This window comes from Vulpes vulpes, chromosome 12, assembly GCF_048418805.1.
Source record: "Vulpes vulpes isolate BD-2025 chromosome 12, VulVul3, whole genome shotgun sequence".
Classification (NCBI taxonomy): Eukaryota; Metazoa; Chordata; class Mammalia; order Carnivora; family Canidae; genus Vulpes; species Vulpes vulpes.
Window position 1 is genome coordinate 40857386 of NC_132791.1, and position 20935 is coordinate 40878320.

At 38.5% G+C, this 20935-nt stretch overlaps 1 protein-coding gene across 42 annotated transcripts in view; it reads left to right on the plus strand.

Annotated features, from left to right (window-relative positions):
* The window catches only part of MPDZ (multiple PDZ domain crumbs cell polarity complex component), a 160870-nt gene that overhangs the window by 126065 nt on the left and 13870 nt on the right, over positions 1-20935 (plus strand). For 24 of the 42 annotated variants that reach the window (XM_072728309.1, XM_072728282.1, XM_072728286.1 and 21 more), the window contains 8 exons: positions 3254-3416; positions 5182-5378; positions 6946-7037; positions 7247-7337; positions 9521-9601; positions 17857-17949; positions 18034-18108; positions 19318-19492. In XM_072728309.1, the coding sequence (XP_072584410.1) occupies positions 3254-3416; positions 5182-5378; positions 6946-7037; positions 7247-7337; positions 9521-9601; positions 17857-17949; positions 18034-18108; positions 19318-19492 (967 nt within the window). Of the gene's footprint in view, positions 1-55; positions 155-899; positions 972-3253; positions 3417-5181; positions 5379-6945; positions 7038-7246; positions 7338-9520; positions 9602-17856; positions 17950-18033; positions 18109-19317; positions 19493-20935 lie in introns of all 42 variants that reach the window. The other 18 variants (XM_072728274.1, XM_072728284.1, XM_072728285.1 and 15 more) reach the window with 2 other exon arrangements.

Genomic DNA, 20935 nt, shown 5'->3' on the forward strand with positions numbered 1-20935 from the left:
GAGTTGTGTTAAATACATTTCTTTTGCGCTCAGCGCCTCTTATGTTTCCTTTTAGAAATCCCCTTTGCCTTCCTTGCCGCACAACCTTTACCCTAAGTACAACTTCAGCAGCACTAACCCATTTGCTGATTCTCTACAATTCAACGCTGACAAGGTTGGATAATGCCATTGTCTTGCCATTGCTTTTTGCAAATGTTTCGTTCTTTGTTACTATGCCTTTGTCCTAGTTCACTGTTTACTAAATTTGGGCAGGGAAGAAAAAAACAAAAACAAAAACAAAAACTGTGTGTTTGGAGTGGGCATGCAAATCCTGTCTTAAGCACATTTTTTTTTACCAGAGCATATTCATTTTTATGAAATTAGATGGCCTTCCTGAACAGTAAGGGAGAATCGTGAGTCCAATGCCTTTCCTGTATTTGGTTATGAGTTAAATTTTCTGATATGTAAATTTTTGTTAATTGCCAAATACGTGAACTACTTTCACACAAAATTGATTTAAAGCCTTGTATTCATTTAAGTCCTTCTCAGACTTATACAAGGTGGTCCTAAAAAAAGACCTTCTGTGTGTTAATCTCTCTACAAATAATTGTGTATATGCAGGAGTGTGTTGAATATTCATAAATTGAATGTCCATGTAAATATCTGAATCAGGAAACATGTAACTGTTTCATTGCTTGGTAAACCTATACTTGGATGGTCTCATATTTTGATGAAATTTCAAGCCCAAAATTGAAACAGAAACTTACAAGAACTTGTATATTATAATTTGATCGTGATAAGGAAGAAAGCTTTCAACAATTTCCAGAAGCATTTTATGAATATTCATTGGATTTCATGTTGTTGTAATATGGATAACCAAAGATTCTCTATCTGAAGGAATATGTTTTCTGTTACTGTAGGAATTACAGAATTCAAGTAGAGTTACCTTCCGTTGTTCCCCAACTAACCCTTTTGCTCCCACACCATTTAAGGTTTGTCTCAGTGTGAAATTTTCATGAATCAGTAGGTGTGTTACAGTGTGCTATGTGTGTATGTTATACATGTGTGCATACATGGCATGGAGTGATTTCAAATGCACTTTGCATTTTTTTTTTTTTTTTGCCAATGAAGGCTAGCTGATCTTTGTTAAAGAGTTATATTTTCATGAAAAAATCTTAAGAAGTGTCAACAACAAGCTAATTACATGATTTCGTTGAGAATGAGGGTTTTAGGAGTAGTAAAATAGAACACCTAATTGCCCCTTTGTAAATACAGGCTTGTATTTGTTTTACGATTAATCAGTAATGTTAGGACACTATTTCAGTTTACTCACGATATGAAAACATTGTGCCTAAGTAAGGTCCTGAACAATTTTTTAGACTGGCAGATTTTGTTTTTTTCTTTGTTGTTGTTGTTTTGTAAATGGCAGCTGAGGAAAGTTATGAAGCAAGATCTCTTACATTTGCATCCATAAATTTATTAAAATTATGGGAAGTTTAAAGCAGATTTTGTTCCCCTCTTTAGAAATCAAATGGGCTTAATTTATACTTGCTAACATTTTCTGTTATTATAATTTTTAAATTTTAACCAGAAGAAAATGTAAATTATATACTTCGCCCCTCCCCAACCTTAGTATATTAAATGAACCTGGATTGGATCAAGTGAGGTTTTTTATTTGTCATTTTCATTTGCACATTGTTGATTTGAGAGTTTTATGGCAGAGCACTGTTTATTGTTTGCACTGGTACTTTTGGTCTGATGTGGCCAGTTGTGTGTAAACCAAACATTTTAACACAGTGGATTCTGTAACTTGAAAATCTATTGCCTATAAGTTTCTATCATTCAGTCCTCCTTTACTTTGCCAGGAATACAGTACTTGATATTTATTGGGTTCATTTTGGGGCAGCTTAGAATCCTGAAGTGGTATCTGAATCAACAAAGAAAGATCAGTGTTATATAGTTTTAGTATTAGGTAATATTCTGTGGTATTCTGATTCTTGACACCAATGAATAATTCCTAAATATGTGTGCATGCTTATCATTAGATGTGTTCTATAGGAAGTTTTTATAAATTGCAATCTTTCTCCAAATACACACATATAAAACAAAATGAGGTATATCAGAAGGATTTTTGGAAGGATAAAGGATACAGTGAAAGAGAGGAAAAATGTATGTTCAGGGCCTCAGGGACAGCTTCATACTACGATTAGAACTTCAGTGGGTATCTTTGACCATTGAATTAGTTACTGTCACTATGGAAATTGGAGGAGACAGCATGGCATAATAGAAAGTGCATTGGATTAAAAATTGAGGCAAAACAAATATAGTACCGTGTGATTTTGAACAAATCTTCTTATGGCCTCAAGTTTTTCATCTGCAAAGTGAATAAAATGAATTCAGTGACTTATGGGCCTTTCGAACTCTAGTATTCTATTTGATAATCTATAATATAGGAACCTGATACCAAGTCACTTTTTTGAAATAGGACCCATAGCCCTCAGTGTTGGCAAGTATGCCACACTTTGGGTTTGTATGAGGTGGTCTCTCATGTTTTTTCATTTACCTTGTGAGCTACCTTGAGAAAGGGATGATGATGTTGTCCCTTAAAACTGAGTCTGTGTGCTCTGTGCTGACAAACTGGCTCCCCTGGTAGGTGAACCTGCATGTGTCCTGCTCATTCTCATGGTTTTGTTAAGAGAGGCACTTGGAGAGAGGATTCAGGTAGCAATGAGGAATTCTTTATATATATAGTCTCACAAGCAACCTGTGAACTTCTTTAATTGCTTAATTAACTTACTTGTTAACTTCGTCCTAGTTTCTTGGAAGACTTTTCTAGATCCACAGAATCTTGCCCAGACCCCTGCATATTTATGAAAACTTTTGAAAGAGAGTTTTTTTTTCCAAAAGGAGGAGTTTGTCATTGAAGCCTTCAAATTGAATAATTCATTGGCCTAAAATACCAAAAAACAGTTTAATGAATTATGCTCTGAACATACTACTTTGTTTGGTATATTTAAACCTTACCTGAATCCTGTCTACCTATATATATATACACATATATATATATACATATATATACACACACATATATTATATATATACATATATGTATGTATACACACACACACACACACACACACACATATGTATATTTTTTTCCCATGATCTATGTGTCATGTGTTTTAGCACCAGTTTTTGACATTATACTTTTATTTCTTTTGGGTTTTTCTTCGTTCAACTGCGCATACCCACTTCATTCTTCCTGTTCCCACAGGCACCCAGTCAGTCGGAATCAGAGCCAGAAAAGGCTCCCTTGTCCACTGTGCCTCCGCCCCCTTCTTCAGCATTTGCAGAGATGAGCAGTGATCATACACAGTCATCTGCAAGCAAAATTTCAGAAGATGTGGATAAAGAGGATGAGTTTGGTTACAGCTGGAGTAAGTTGCCTTTTGTGATATATAAGAGACGTTAAAAATAGCTGAGTTTCTCCAGGCTTATGCCCTGGATGGATAAGTATGTTTCAGCTTTAGTTACACATACTGCAATTTTGTGTGGAAAAATTACTGTTTGTTTTGCCTGAACACAGCACACATTCTCCAGGCATGAGATCATGTTCTTCCTTTCCGTTAAAGGACCCGTCCTGCTAAAGCCCATTTTGCCATTTGTGTGAGCATTAAAGGGGGCAGGGCACTCTCAGAAGTACGGGATGACCTTGAACAAGTCATTGTCCCTCTCCAACCTCAGATTCCTCACTGTAAAATTGTAAAAGTGGTTGCTGTTGGTATTTTGCCTTGAACTCTGGCATTTTTGGTACTAGCGTGGTAATGTGGAATAATTGTGGAGATGAAAATTTGGGATGTCTGGCAAGTTGTAAAACTGCCTCTAAGTTTTTGCCTAGTGGCCATTCTTCTTTGGAAAATACTGTCCTTACCCAGGTTGCTAACATTAAATTTGAAATGTCTGAGAAATGCTAACCACCATGTCTGATGCACAGGAAGCATTCTAAGGCAGCTGTTATTAGGATCATTGCAGTGTCTCTTTTTTTAAATGAAATAAACCTTTATACAAGGAAATGTTAAAAATTTAGTGAAAAATTATCAATGTATCAGTGTTTTAAAAAGTTTTATTTTAAAAATAGAATTATTTCCTTTAAGAAACCATGGCATATGCTTTTGGGGAGTATACAGTGTATAAAAATTGTGCTGCTAGATTCTAGAAGGAATCAGGAAATGACAGTTTTTGAAGTTGATTCACTTAAGAATCAATATGGAATGCAAGACATCAGCTGCATCGTAACATAATTTGTAAATTTTGCAGTATTCTAAGTCTATTTTCAGTAGAATCAATATATTGCTAATCTACTGAGGTGGCCAGAATGTACTCTGAGAACATGAGACAGAATATTATGTCACAAGCCACCCCAAAACTTAATGCTTTAAGGAAACAGTTTATTATTGTGTCATGGTGTTGAGGTTGATTGGGCTCAGCTGCACTGGGCTCACTCACATGGCTGGAACTTCGTGTTGGTTCCTGGGTGGTTGTTCATCTGGGCCTATGTGGCCTAGGGCACCTGCATGTAGTCTTGTCTTCTCAGATTCAAGAATAAATTCTACCTCTTGAACACATGGGATGGGAGAGTTGAATGATCTCCTCTAATTAGGACATGTGTCCTAAAGCTGAGACAAGCATCTTGATTGTCGTTACCTGATGGCTGTGTGCAATAAGAAAATATATTCCTCTTATTCTGAATATATGTACCAAGCAGCTGCCCAACCAAGTGTGACATGCATGCCCTTTTTCCTATGGGAGAAAAGGTTCCACTGACCACTAAAGATAAATCCTCTAAATGTTCTGTTCTTCTCTGCAAATGACAAAGTGGCACTCCATTTTAATCAGAGTCTTTTGAGAGTTTGTTAATGAATACACCTAGGTGAACTGATCTGTCCAGACCCTCCACTCTCTGTGCTCCAGATGCAAAGAAATTTCCTCAAAGTTTGGTACTCCAGGAAACTGGTCTTGACACCTGGGTGGCCAGAATTTAGTTTTTTGTTGTTGTTGTTTGTTTGTTTTTTACAATTTGGTAATTGGGATTTACATTTTGGTCCAAGTAAATGCCCTTTTGAAGCTAAATAACCTTCCATAGTAAACATCGACTGTAAATTAACTCAGTACCTATAATTTTGTTGTTGTCGTTGTATGTAGAAAATGTCAGAGAGCGATATGGAACCCTAACAGGAGAGCTACATATGATTGAACTGGAGAAAGGTCGTAGTGGTTTGGGTCTAAGTCTTGCTGGGAACAAGGACCGATCCAGGATGAGTGTCTTTGTAGTGGGGATTGATCCAAATGGAGCAGCTGGGAAAGATGGTCGGCTGCAGATTGCAGATGAGCTTCTAGAGGTAAGTTCTTGTGGAAAACGCTGAATTTACTCTTGTTGAATTGGTGTACTGGAATCATCAGTTTCCAGAAAATCCACTCGGGCCCTATTTGGTGACTGAGAAAACTATTGCTTGCCTAATAAAATAGATGCACTGCAGCAAATTTGGCTGTAAACCAGATCTCTGCTAAGTAGAGTCCATGTTCCCATTAACTTCCATTAAAAGGTTGTGACTGGGTAGCACCAGAAACAGTTTTTGCCCCAAGACAGTAATAAAGATCACACTTCAAAAACATTTTTTTGTGTGCTGCATTTTTATTAGGAGCTTTTGAAAAGCCAAATGACCAATCCCTCTTCAGTAATGAGGTTGACCCACTGGACATTCTGGAAGTTGAATTCCTATGGTAGAAGTGATGGGGGTGGGGTGCCATGGGGTCAAGGTTAAGGCTAAATAAATGAAAACAGTAACTCAGCCATCCAAACAAAATAAATTTCTGGACCATACTTTATAGTGTTTCGAATTGCATTTGCTTGTTGTGTTTGTCCTTGACTTTTGGAGGCTGGGATCCACGTGTCTTCAGATTGCCTTAATCTTCTTTCTTGCAAAAAAAAAAAAAATAAATAAAATAAAAAAAAAATGTTCTTTCTTGCACTCTTGCTTCTCCACTGGCTGGCATGACTTAGGAGTGGCTAAATGATCAGATGCCTTGCACTTCCCAATGGGTACCGTTCTGCTTCAGCACTTTTCTGCTTCCCAAATCCCAAATCTGCCTTTGGGAGTGCTTTTCCCCATGGCCTCATCTCAAGCCTGGGTTTTGAGGTTAACTCAGAACTGTGATCACAGGGGACTTCCAGGGCAATCTGTGCAGGTCATTAGTGCTTCCAGGAGAGCCTGTGCTTTGTACAGAACACACTGGAAGCCTGGTGCCTGCAGGAAGTTTACTCCCTGCTTACCTACAGTGGGTCCAAGTGATGCCTTTGTCATCTGTGGGGATCAGACCACCTGCATGTCATTTTATTTTTTTTAAAGATTTTATTTATCTATTCATGAGAGACACACAGAGAAAGAGAGAGAGAAAGAGAGAGAGAGGCAGAGACAGAGGCAGGCTCCATGCAGGGAGCCCGAAGTAGGACTTGATCCTAGGTTTCCAGGATCATGCCCTGGGCTGAAGGTGGTGCTAAACCGCTGAGCCACCTGGGCTGCCCAACCTGCATTTTAAAGTTGGCTTTAAACATGGGCTTGTAGGGACACCTGGTGGCTCTGCAGTTGGGCACCTGCCCAGGGTGTGATCCTGGAGGGAGTCCTGGGATTGAGTCCCACATCGGGCTTCCTGCATGGAGTCTGCTTCTCCCTTTGCCTACGCCTCTGCCTTTCTCTCTGTGTCTCTCATGAATAAATAAATAAAATCTTTGAAAAAGATAAAAATGCTTGTCTTCATTCACCATCACAATCAGGCTCATGCTCTGGGAAGGAAAACACATATAATATTTTAAAGGAAGAAAAAAATGACCATTTTATTAGCTAGATAAGATAAAGAATTAGCAAAATTAAGATTTCAGGTTCAGTTAATGCTATTTGTTTCTCATAGATCAATGGTCAAATTTTATACGGAAGGAGTCATCAGAATGCTTCTTCGATCATTAAATGTGCTCCTTCTAAAGTAAAAATAATTTTTATCAGGTAAGCATTTTCTTTTCCTGGTTTACTAAGTACTTTTTGTTAGTCTTCAAGTCAGAGTTCCTTAACTGAAAATAAAACATTTATAAATGTATGAGTGTTATAGTCCCAGTTGCAGAATTTTCTCTAATAATCCTTCTGAGTCTTCAAAGTAAAAGAATGGAAATAATATGAATCATTATGCTATGATAGGTCAATGCTTTTTCTTTTAGAAATAAAGATGCGGTAAGTCAGATGGCTGTATGTCCTGGAAATACAGTAGAACCTTTACCTTCTGCCTCAGAGAATTCTCAAAATAAGGAGGTATGTGTCTTGTGTTTGTTTCTCTGGGATGATATGATTGATAAATTATGTATTAATTCAGCGAACAATTATAGAGCCCTTACAGGAATGTTAAAGAGAAATGACTCATGGTCATGGCCCCCAAGGAGTTGATAGCCTTGTATAAGAAACACTCATGTAAATAAGCACACCACTTACATGAAGGCCATCATTAGAGTCTACATAGGGAATAATGAAGGTAGAAAAAGTTGTCAGTTCTCCTTCAGAGATAGTGACAATGACTCCCTAGGTGAGGCGACAAATGGAGTATATGTTGGAAGTAGAAGATGTGAGGGGCAAAAATATTCCAAGCATAGGGCATGGACTAAGGAATAGCATGGTGGCTCTGGCAGATACAGGGAATGAAAATTGCAGAGCATCACTGAATAGTGGGAGGTGGGGAATGAGGAGCTGGTGAGGGAAAGGGTCATTGAGAAGGAGGAGATAGCGTCAGATCATGGGAATTGTGATGGAGGCCTTCTTTTTGAGGTCTCGGGTAACTCAAAGAATAGGAATTATATTTTTAAGCATTTCTTTGGAAATCATGTAGAGAAAAATCAGAGGTTTCAAGGGAGAGAAGCCAAGATAAAGGGAGTAAGAAAATCAATGGAGTAATTCAGGAGAAAGATAATGATGGCCTGAACTAATGCAAAAAAAAAAAAAAAAAAAAAAAAAGAAGAAGAAGAAGGGAGGGAGGTAAGAAAGAAAGAAAGAAAGAAAAGAAAGAAAAAGAAATGATTATGTCAGAAGTTTCCAAAATTTAGGATCCAACTTAGCAGTACATTATCCATAGTGAAATGTACTCAGTGAGGAGCAGTGAGTGGTTGAGAATCTATTTATATGACAAGTATTTATTGAGTATCTGCCTTATATCAGGTACTGCTTTTGGGGCTGGGAATGGGCTGGTGAATGGAACAGACAAGATGTAGAAGGCTTCCAGATGACTGACTTGGTGAACAGCTGACTTCTACCAAAATAGAAAAAAAATTAAAAAGCAGATAATTTGTAAAAATGGAAAACATTCTAATTGAGGCACCTTAAGAAAGAAGTGCTATTGAAAAGACTGGTGGAGATTTACATTAGGACATTTGGTCTACAGTTTAGAGATGAATTCCCATAGATGAATATTGGTCATTTGTTAGCAGTGGGATCTGAGGCTCTTAAGTACAGAGAATACCTAGAAAAGAGAAGAGGGCCAAGGTCAGAATTATTTAATAACAACAAGGAGGAAGCCTAACAAAGAATGGTCAGAGGAAATGAGGAAGGACCAGGCGGGTATGTTGCACAGCAGTGGAGGAGCACACATTTCAAGAAGGGTATATTCTGCAATCCTGAACGCTGCGAAGAGGTCAATAGAGTCCATTGCTCTTGGCGCCTAGCTGATTACTAGTGTTTTCTGAGAAAGCAAATGATGGATTTAAAAAATTAGGATAGAGAAGACAGTGATTAGAGGGTAACATAAACTTTAGAGTGTTTTGGTGGGATTTTGATATGTGTAAGTTTCAGATACTCATTTAGGATGGATAAAAGGAGACATAGAGAATGAAAAGTTTAAAATGAGAGGAGCCGTGATGATTGCAATGTGAGAAGGTATAGAAACGGAAACTCTCCCCTAAAGGAGTATATAAACACTGGCCTTATCTGTCCATGATGAATGTCACTCATTCTCGTGATCTGAGCAATCATTCATAATGGTGAATAGAGTCAAGTGGTTTTTCAAGATTATAAAGGAGAAAATTTTATGTTCATATGAATGGTACTACATATAGAGCCCTTAATAAAATGGAATATTTTAATAAGTTTCAAGCAAAACATTTAAAAGCTGCTAAATTTACTTGATGACTAAAACTGTGAATCATAGAGAATGGTGCCTCTGCTAGTGTCCTGTGTGTCAGTGAGTTGCACTGTTGGGTAACTGGGTTGCTATTCGACTTCATTATAGAATAAATCCAGGTAGTCTTGAGAACCACTGTGTCCCTATGCTCTAAAATAATTTTTGTCTAATCATATCTTCTAAGTATTTTCAAGAGAATATAATGTTCATAAACTGCCTAATGAAATGTTAATAATAATGAATTATAATACTTGAAATAATTTTGATTAAGTGGCCCTCATTAAACAGACAATTTTTGTCTTTTTTTTGCCATTTCTTTCCCTCTGTTTAGGCCGAGCCAACTGGTACTACTTCCGATGCAGCTGTGGACCTCTGTTCATTTAAAAATGTGCAACATCTGGAGCTTCCCAAGGTAAATCTGCTTTGAATTGGATTGAAATGATGTGAGCACCTTTTATACCAGTGACCCAATTCACTAGTTCTCAGAAGCGTGGTCTCTAGACCGGCAACATCAGCATCACCTGGGCTCTCGTTAGAAATGCAGATGTTAGGGCCCACCCAGACCTATTGAATGAGAAATTCTGGGGGTGGACCCACTGTTGAGTTTTTATAAGCCTTCTAGGTGATTCCAGTGCACACAGATGTTTGAGAGTGTCTGTGTTAATTGATACTTTAGCAGGGACTAAGCTTTTTCCTGCGTTTATGATTATCCCAAGGGTGTGACATTTAGCAGTCTCTCCTTTGATTCATTTACCAAGGATCTGCTATGGAGGAAATAAAAAGAATAAAGAAACAAATTATAGTCTTTGTCCTTCATAAAACTGAAAGCTCAAATAACTAGAAGTTTCCCTGATACCAGTAAAATATTTACTTTTGAAAATATCTGAACCTTAGGTTCAAATGACCACTTTAAAGAGGTGGTTTGCTGAACAGAAAAGTGCAGCAGGCTCATGCTGGAATGCAGTCTGCGGGTGGTGGAGGGAGAATATTCGCAGAGAAAGCCTTGAAGTGCTCAGGAAGAAGAGGAAGGCCAGCCAGGGGCTGGCATGGAGCAGGGGGATGTTCACTGCAGGCAGGACAAAGAGAAGTGGTCCATGTGCCCCTCTCCAGCTACGAGGCAGTATAGCATGGTGCTCATGAGCCTTGGCCCAAGAATCTGGGTTCAGTCCTTGCTTCATCGTGTGTGTACCTGACCCCATTACGTGTCTTCCTTTGCTTCAGTTTTGTCGCCAGTAAATTAGAGATGATAATATTACTTTTGACCTGATTGTAATGATTAAACGAGCCGTCTGAAAGTCATTGGCATGATACCTGGCATATAGTCAGACTTTGTTAAACATTTAGGGGTGAAAAATTGACTGTTATTCTGTTGATTTGGTTTCTTTTTTTTTTTTTAATAAGTGTGTGCAAAATGGATTGCCCTGGTCGTCCTTACAGTACATTTAAAAGAAATCATTATTACCTGCAGTTTGTGTTGTAGGTAGAAGGAGAAGAGCAGAAGTCAGTAAAGCCTTTTGCTTTTTCTACCAAGAAGTTCATATACTTTAGTCCAAGGAAGGAATCCCTTGCTCTCATTTAAGAAAGAAGATACCTTCCTTTTTCCCCTGGTGTTTTCAGATTGAGTTTACTTTCCCTCAAAAATCCAGAAGTATCAGAATTTCTAGTAGTTAACAGTGTAGTCATTTCCCTACAATTTTTGAATCATGAAGCATTAAATGTGTGTGCTGGATTCATTATAATGTGGGTTTTTTTTAAATATAGGTTTATGCTTATCTTTAGAAAAGCCCAAAATAAGATCATTTTTTTACACATATCCTTTCATTGCATTGATCGAATTTATTTATGTAGAGTTTAGAACATCCTAAAATATAATGAGTGCCCAGGAAATGTTGGAGGAATGACCCTGTTAAACAGGTGAAGTACAAGCAGAACACTGTAGTTAGTGGTTGGGCATGGAGACTTACAGCCAAACCTCCTGGGTCAGAGCCCTCCTTTGCCTCTTCTAGGCTGCTGTCTGTGACCTTGGAAAGGGCTCTTAATCTGGACAATTTCCCCTCTACCAAGTGGAGATGATAGTAGTACTCACCTCATAAAGTTGTAGTGAGAATTAAATATATATTGTGTGAAGAGTCCAGTACCTTGCACACCTGTGTAACTACTGTGTTCTTTTTATTGTCATAATTATTAGGAAAGAACAAGCTGGCAGAGAGACGTTTGCTTCCTGGGAACAGTTTGCTCTGATGCTGTCTCCTCCTGCCTTGGGCTACTTAATGAAGGTGTTCTGTAGATGTTTAATCATCCTAGTCCCCTATTCAGAATCTTTCAAGGACTTTCATTCTCAAATAGATAAATTCAAGTCCCTTGGCTTGGCATTCAGCACTGGGGGGCAAGGGGCAGGGATAGAGGCCCTTCTGAGTGATCTCTGATAGATCACTTGGAAACTTGATCTCATTGGTCCTCACTCCTCTTCTGTAACTGGGGCTGCCCTTATCAAGGCTTACTGTTGGGATTCTTTAAGCTAATAAGCAAGCTGCCTTCATTATGGCAGTCAGTATAAGAGCTAGTCTCTGTCTTTAGCCTCCTGCTGATTTATGTGGCAGGTGTCTATTATGTGCACATACCTCTCTGAAGTAGTTGCTGTAGGGGAATCAAGAATTTGAAGAAACTTCAGGTTTTATTGCCTACAGAAAGCTTCCATTTATATGTAGATTTCAAACAAATCTAAAGCTTGGCTAACTACAGTGTATTTATTGATGAAAGCCAAAGTGAATAAGAATCTTTTATTTATTTTCTTACCCCAAGTTCTATTCTTTTTTTTATTGGAGTTCAATTTTCAACATATAGCAAGCATATCACCCAGTGCTCATCCCATCAAGTGCCCCTCTCAGTACCCGTCACCCAGTCCCCCATCCCCCCGCCCACCTCCCTTCCACTACCCATTGTTCCTTTAAAATCAGCTGACATTAGAAGCAGTCAACTGTGGCTTAAAGTGTGGGCCTTAGGAGCCCCTCAGCTTTTCTGGACCTGTTTCCTTGTCTGTAGGAGAGGTAAATAATAAAACCTTTATATTAGAAATCTTTTTGTAAGGATTAAATGAAAGAATCTGTATAAAGCACTTAGTACTGTGTCTCTCCCAACTGGATGGAGGCTCCCAGATATGGGGCAATGATTGTGTGGAAGCCAGTGATGCAAGGGGTAAAAGAATTCACCTGAGACAGAACAAAGGCGATAGAAGTTTATTGGAAACATATGGAAGAGGTGGGCAGGACAGTAGAGGAGAGGCTGTCTACCATGAGGCAGCGGGTGAGGGCTATTTTAAAAGAGGGAAGGTAAGGAGGTATGCAGAGGTATGAAATTTTTCCTTTTTTGGTAACTGTGCCTAGTGGTAAGGAGCCCATTGGTCAGTTAGGGCCTGTGGATGTTTTGAGGTAGGTGGCCTGATGAGCCAGTCTGTATTCAGCTGGGGAGTGGGGAGAGTCACTGTGGGGCCTTTTCTGCATTCCATTGCTCAAGCCTGTTTGCCTAAAAGCAGCCTACACTTAGCACAGTTCAAGTTATTTTCCTTAATAATTTAACTGTAAGGTTCTGAATGCTTCGCAGAATATGTTCTTAAAAACATTCTTTGAGGCAGCCAATGCTAATGCTAAAAATGAAAGATTAAAAGACACCTGTCCACTCAGAACCCCATTATTAGCTGACTCTAGGAACAAAATTCAAGAAAGCAAAGAAGGGAGAATTAATTCAGCCTTCTAATATCCATACCTCATCTGCAAGTCTTAAAAATACTCTGTATTTTTAAAAAAAGTATGATTATTTGAAACAATTTAATGACAAAGTCACATGTGTGTTACGTTGTTTACTTTTCAGCAACTCTGATTTTTTTTTTTTATTCTCATAACTTAAAATGAGAGAGTTAGAACTTACATTCTGGTCTTATATCCCCAAGTCCCATTTTTTCCATTCCTTATTTCAGCTTGAGACTGGGGCCTATTTACTTTTCCAAAACACCTATATATTTCTTATAAGAATCTTCTACTTCATTCAGACTGACTCGTATCAAGAGTCCATGGTGGGCACCTGGGTGGCTCGGTGGTTGAGCATCTGCCTTCGGCTCAGGGTGTGATCCTGGGGTTCAGGATCAAGTCCCACATCGGGCTTCTTGTGGGGAGTCTGCTTCTCCCTCTGCCTAAGTCTCTGCCTCTCTCCCTGTGTCTCTCATGAATAAATAAATAAAATCTTAAAAAAAAAGAGTCCATGGTGATTTATTTTGAGAATTCTTCCCTTCTTGCCTTTGCTTATACCACATGGGGTACCTTCTGCTTTCTTTTAGCCTATCTAAATCCTATATAACTCAAGATCTAGCTTAATCTCATGTCTGTTTATTTTGAAATATTCCTTCAACATTCTAACCTATATAATGTTTACTAGTAAGTTCTTCATTTATCTGCCATTTGACCGTGGCTGGCTTTAACGTGTCTCTTGCAGAAAACACTCCTGTGGGTAAATTTTCTATATGTCTGTATTGCAAACATGTTGAAAAAGAAGAAACTGTTACACTACTTCGATTATCTTACATAGTATGGGATACCATGGTTAATACTAAGTATGCAGGAGGGAAGAATGGATGAACACTGACATGCTGTGCACACAAGGGAAAGATCCAAGTATGGGATAATTTTTATAACTGTTTCAAAATAGAAATTGTAGTACAAGTACATTTCTAGTTCTGTTTTCACTCCTTAGAAGCTCTCCAGACAGGTTGATTATCTTTTCTGGGGGAAGGAAAAAAGGAAAGAGTGTAACTGGGGTATAGGTGGAGTAGAGTGGTGCAGAGGGAGAGGGAGAAAGAGAATCTTAAGCAGACTCCAGGCCCAGCATGGAACCTGACATAAGACTCCATCTCATGACCTGAGCTGAAATCAAGACTCAGACTATTAGCTGACTGAGCCACCCACGAGTCCCGATTATCTTCTTTTTCTTTTTAATCCCCTTTTTAAAGTGTGAGAATAGAAGTATAAACAGAAAGTTTATAATGTGTATAATCTAAACCCTTAGTGACTAAAATGCTAATTCAATTTATCAGACAAAATACTTTTGATTACAGATTTGTTTTAAAGCACATTTTACCCTAGGAGAGTACCTGTCATCAAAAGCAACCTTACACAATTTTTCAGAGATACGTTTCATGTCCATACTGTTTTATAGGGTCAGAGTCTTCATATAGCATTAAGATTTTTTCTTCTGTATTTTTGGAGCATCTTCCAACTTCAGAACAGCTCTCCTGATAATAATGATGGGTTAGCTTCATCCCACTTTTAATTCTTATTCACTTTTTTCTAGCTGTGTAATGATATAACTGTTACTCCATGAATAAGTTTCCCTAACTTGTTTCACCTTCTCTATATGATGGCGTTTTAGTAACTGGCTCAGAACAGTGTTTCTCAGACCTTTTCTGTTCAGGACAATATGTCCTGTGGCAGCAGTGAGGTGGAGAGCTGAGCAGTAAGCTAGGAAACTGCACTCACACCCTCTTACCCTTACTCGTATTTCATCCTCCTCTTCTGATATCAGTAGATTGTCTGTAGCTGTGTTTATGTATATGTGTTTATTTTTATAGCATTGTAAGTGGCATTGAGCATATTATATATGCAGATGTGTAGCTTATTGTTCCTTTTAGGACCCTCCCTGTTGCTAATAACAAAAACACGTCCTCCTACAGGCTCAGTGGAAGAAGGGGGTTTATGGTCTCAGGTTACTGGGCAGTGATCTTCCAGGATAGTTGATCTGTGGCTCAGTCAGTGGTGTCATCAAGAGCCAGTTCTTTTCCTCTCTCTGCACAGCCATCAGTGGTCAGGTATATTGCAAGGGTGGTCTTCCTCTCAGTTTTAGAATGGCTGCCAACCATAGTTGGGGTCACGTGCTACATCTTTCATGTGCAGTTGGGGGCTGGAGGGAAAGTGGCTATCTCATAATTCTGAGTAAAATTCCTCAAATCCATGCTAGGTGAGCCAGTTCAGCCCGTGCCTACTCCCGAGCTAGGGACTGTGACCATGGGAATAGAATTCCTTGGAGTTATTTCTCCACTGTTACATAAATTACCACAGAATTTAGAAACTTGAAACAATAGACATTTATTATCTCGGTTTCTGTGGGTCAAGGATTTGGGAGCAGTTCAGCTGAGTGGTCTGGTTAGACTCTGTTGTACAGTTTTCCAGCACACTGCCAACTGGGCCTGCAGTCATGTGAAAGCTTGAGCAGGGCTAGATCCTCATCCAGGATGGTTTACTTGAATGACTACTGGCAGGAAACCCTGTTTCCTCTCTGTGGTGCTGCTTTCTTGTCTTCATAATATGGAACTGGCTTCCCCTCAGAGCAGGCGATCCAAAAGAGCAAGGAAGAAGTCTTGATGCCCTTTGAACATAGTTGTGAAATTGTACACCATTCCTTCTGCTTTATTCTGTATTTTACAATCAGGTAACCCTCTCTAGTGCACATTCAGGACCCCCTTCTTGAAGGGAGGAATATTAAAGGATTTGTGAGCATATTTTAAAATCACCACCCAAAACATAGGCAGAGAGAAAGAGAATGAGCAAGAAAGAGAGCATGCCCCTGTATGTTGTTTGAGGCAGCAAGGGGTGGGCAGGGGGCTGGATATTCTGACAAAAATCTGTGAGCTTGTATGAAAGAATAAGATGAGAATGGTATTAAATAGATAACCAGCAAGTGCCCACTGTACTAAGAATGTACTTTCCTGACTATAGATAGGCAATAATAGAATCAAATCTGAGTTGAATACATAGAGTCATTGTAGATGTAGAGTATTTCTTATTCAAACAAATGTTTCTTTATGGTAACAGGAAAGATCATTGGTGTAGAAAATCCCAAATAGAGGGTTTAACTAAATCAGGTGTATTTGGCATTGGCATTGGGATTTTGTCTTTTTGGTAGCACATTCACCTCTGGATTCATTAAAACTGATTCTTTCCCCACTAGATCAGGATTCAGGGTATCAAAATCCTGGCAAGTTTAGAAAATATATCCAAAGTTAATGTAATTTTATCCTGTAGGGTAATAAGTAGAAGGAATGCATGTGTAATAATAACACTGTATATAGTGCATCAAGTTTTCAGTCCCTTTCTTATTATACCTGATCCTCACAGCAGTCTCATGGTTGGGCTGTGAGGTCCACTTATAGGTGGGGATTTTTGATGAATACCGTGTAGTACTACAAATGTATTTTCTCTTTCTTGCGATTTTTCTTAGTACCATTTTCTTTTCTGTAGCTTTTTTCATTGTAAGAACATGGTGTATAATACATATAACATACAACATGTGTTAATCACCTGTTTGTTATCGGTAAGACTCCCAGCCAACAGCAGGCTCCTTGTAGTTCAATTTTTGAGGAGTCAGAAGTTCTTGCATGGATTTTCAGCTGCACATGGGGGACTGCAGCCCCCACATCGTTCAAGGGTCAGCCTATTTCCCCCTTTTTAGAGAAGAAAACTGAGGTTTACACATGTCATGTGGCATATCCAAATTCCTACAGCTAGACAGTAAGTAAGTGAGAACTGAGCTCTGCTCACCCTAAAAGTGCAGTTTTCTTTGCCTTAACCAATGTGTGACTGATAGGAGAGCTGTGATAGAGAGCAATGCACAGTGACAGTCTGAAAATCATCAAACACAAATAATCTACCTCTGAAAAGCCACAATGCTGATAATCTTTAAAATGCTGATGTGGGCCTCCCCTTGATGTCATTGTCATGACCCTTGATGCCTGATGGCAGGTGTGGACCCCATGTGCACATTTCATAGAAACCATGGTAGAATTTCCTTTCCTCTCTTTGGCTTCACATTTCCCTGTGCAGAAACTGTAATGAAAATGGTTGCTAGCTCTAACCAGAATGAAAATATTCAAAACCCTATTTTAATTTTATTAATGTAAACATTACAGAAACGTAAAAGCTGATACTCTGGAACATTTGGTCTTGATAAAAGAAAATGTGGAAAATATAGACAAAATATGTATTGCTCTCTCAGCTTGGCAGGCTTTCAGCACACGTCTTTGGGCCTAGAGTTGAGAGATTTTCACTCTGTACCAAATCAAAACACAAGTGTCTGGGGAAACAATACTGGGTATTCAGCCCCAGAAAGGACAGAGCATGCAGAAGTAATTGTAGTCTGTCTGCTAAGAGAAGAAGGGTGGGATGAAGGGGCCCATTTTGGTGGTTATTTCTTAGCTGTAGGCCAGAAAGAGGAAGCAAGATACTTTGATTTGGTTTTAAATGACTTATTCCGTCGGCCAGTTACACAAAACTGCACTGGCAAATGCTGTACATTCAATGAGTTATTGAACGCATTTTGTTCTCTGGATGTTTTGCTGAAGTTACTAGAGATGTGTAACTGGATATATATGATAAATATACTAGAAATAGTAAACATGTGGGAGGAATGAATACATTTGAATATTTGATAGAAAAGAATTTATTTCCATTAAAAAGTTTAAAAGTTTGCTTATGAAGAGATTTCTATTAGTGAACTTTCAGAATGGCTTTAATCAGTTTTCTAGCCCTTGGATAGAAGATAATATTCAGAAGTCATGGCCACATACTTTTCCTTTGGATCAATTTAATCTGCTTCAGGTTTTCTAAGTTGTTATTATTTCTCTAGGATCAAGGGGGTTTGGGCATTGCTATCACTGAGGAAGACACGCTCAGCGGAGTTGTCATAAAGAGTCTAACCGAGCACGGGGTAGCAGCCAAGGTGAGGCTCTCTTGCTCTCATAAAGTGGTGGAGAAGGGAATTACTTCCATAAAATCACCCCAAATCTTAAATGTTTCCATTTAGGATGGACGGCTCAAAGTCGGAGATCAGATTTTGGCTGTAGATGATGAAGTCGTTGTTGGCTATCCTGTTGAAAAGGTAAGTTTCCAAAAGGAAGCAAATAACACTGTGAACCCATCTATGGGCATGGCTAGGGCGTGTGTGTGTGTGTCTGTGTGTGTGTGTGATCATAGGGAATTGGAACCATACAGCTATACCAGACAGATTATAGAAAACAGAGATCATTAAAGAAAAGAAGAGAGTATACGGAAGTTCTTCAGTTTCTTTTTTCTATTTTCCAATCAAATGATGTTAGGATATTTTCTATTGCCTAGTAAATCCAGTGTCGAGTGGGCATTTTTGATAAATATCATTTCTATTTACCCTTAGAAAAACTTGAAACTTCTAATATAAAAGGTCAACTTAGTGTTAAAACCAAAGAAATTTTCATGAATATTTGCTCCAATAAATATTCACTGTATATATTGCTTTATAAAGTGTCTCAGTCATGAAATGCCTTACTCTCATTGGGATTAACAGTTACCTATGAGTTTCCTTCTCTTCAGAAGTGGTAATACTTAACTAGTAGTCTCACTTGCGGCCTTTCATGGCAAGTGCTAGAAAAAAAAGCTGTGTTTCTCTTGAGATTTGGTGTGCAAATGTTTTTATTTCTACATTGGCCAGCAAGAAGCTTAAATCATTTTTTAATTTTTACTTTTTTAATTTAAATTCAGTTTGCCAACGTGTAGTAGAATACCCAGTGCTCATCTTATCATGTGCCCTCCCTAATGCCCATCACTCAGTTACCCCATCCCCCAACCTGTCTCCCCTTCTGCAACCCTTTGTTAAACCATTTTTTAAAATTCAGCTTTAATAATTGTCTGGGTTGGACCCTTTAGCCCATGTGTCTATGTTCTAACTTTCCATTTGGCTTGACTGTTCTGTTGCATAGTTTTCCTTACCCTGCTTTTAACATAAATGTTTCCATTTTATTAAAAGTGTCTGTGTAAGCTGTTTCAGATTCTTAGTAGAATCATGAAATGGGTAAAATACCCCATCTATCTTCTAAGTTTGTAGGGATTCAGACAAATGGGCGAGATTAATTAAAAATGTCAAAAATTGAAAACCTGATGCTTATATAAAAAAGGATATGGTCACTGCTAGACTTCTAATAGGAATTCACTGTGGCCTTAATATCAGGCAACTGAGAAACCTTAAGTTCTGATAAGGAAAATGATTCCAACTATAACAGTGACTTACTAATGTGCTTCTGAATTTTGTTTCTCTACCACACCAACACCCTGCCAGTTTATTAGCCTTTTGAAAACAGCAAAGACAACAGTGAAACTTAGCATTCGTGCTGAGAATCGTGACCCTCAGGCTGTGGCTTCAGCGGCGGGTGCAGCCAGCGGAGAACAGAAGAGCAGCTCCTTGGCTCTGATGGCCCCATCTTCTGGCTCCCCAGAACCAGAGTCCATCCCAAGTAAGGGCCAGTCTCCCATGATTCCTGCTTGTGTGGCACACCCAAACCCAACAGCAGGTTCCTCCTCGGGAGCCTGCTGCCTGTATGTCACTCACTGTGTGACAGGCCCCAGTCAGGGAACACTTTGGTGAAGATATGGTATAAAGAGAGGGGCTCCTGAAGAAAGATCACCGGACTGTTAGGCAGGGTACCTGTGTGCTACACGTTAATCACCCAGAGGGCCTTAGGCATCCCATCCACTGGCTCTGAGACTCGGCTTCTTCTGAGCGGTACGCTTTACTCCCTGAGTATCTTTTGTTGAAGGTTCCTGTGATTCCAGGCATTTGACTAATGAAGTAACAACATCATTTTGAATATTCCTTTTTTATATTGAGCAAGTAATTTAACTTCTTTCAAGCCTCAGTATTCTAATCTGTAAAATTGATACAGTGATGCCACTTTACCAAGAGTCCACAGTGCCTGGCATTATAAGAAACTCTTAAAAATAATGGTCATTGCTATAGTAAGCATAATTGATCTGAGTTCTGTCATTCAGGTGAAATAAATCCTGTTAAAATAGATGAAATGGTTGTATGTGGACCATGGTATGAGACGTATGTGTCATTAAAATGCCAGTCCAGTAAATTGAGGCTAATTATTCCTTTAAGCTACTTTTTGACAAAAATTACACTAGTGTTTAATAAGAGAGCAAATTTCAAGCTTCGTAGCATTGAGAAAAGTACTTAAACACATAGACTTTTTCTGCTATGGGAGGAAAAATATCTCTTTCAGCCTCCAAACGGAAACACTAAGTTCTTTTGACAGGTTTTAAAGGAAATAGCAGTTTAAAATATATGTAATATAGTTAGACAAAAAAGTCTTAAAGTAATACATATCTGATAAAAGTAATCCTTTATTTAGAAAGACTGGGTAATTCACTGAAATGTTAAAAGGTTTTACGGAAATTGTCTCCTTTTTCAATTTTATGTTGTTCCCAAAATAGCATTGTCTATAAAAGTACGAAATGCTAAATGAAAATGTAACAGAAAAGAAAATATCTTACACCTGCTCTTACCATTTCAGGAGCAAGAATTATTAGTCTGTCTCTGATTTTCTAAAAAGAGATCCTCTTGCCTAAAGCTACTCAACAAGCGTCTCAGCTTTTTCAAAGCATGACATGTATTGTATGTTCTTTGGTATATCATAAAGCATATGATATGAAGACTATCATAAAACAACGTGTGAAATTATATTCTCCTTGTTTTCTCATAATCTATTCTTATCTCTTCAATCCTGAGCATATATGCATCAGAATTTAATATCTGAGTTTATAAAACATTGAGACATGCAAAGAAAGAAACTGCACGAGTCTCACTTCATGTTTTATAAACTCAGATATTAAATACAGTTGTACATGTGCACAGATTTGATTACATAAGAGGAGATACCCTAGGATAAGAAAAG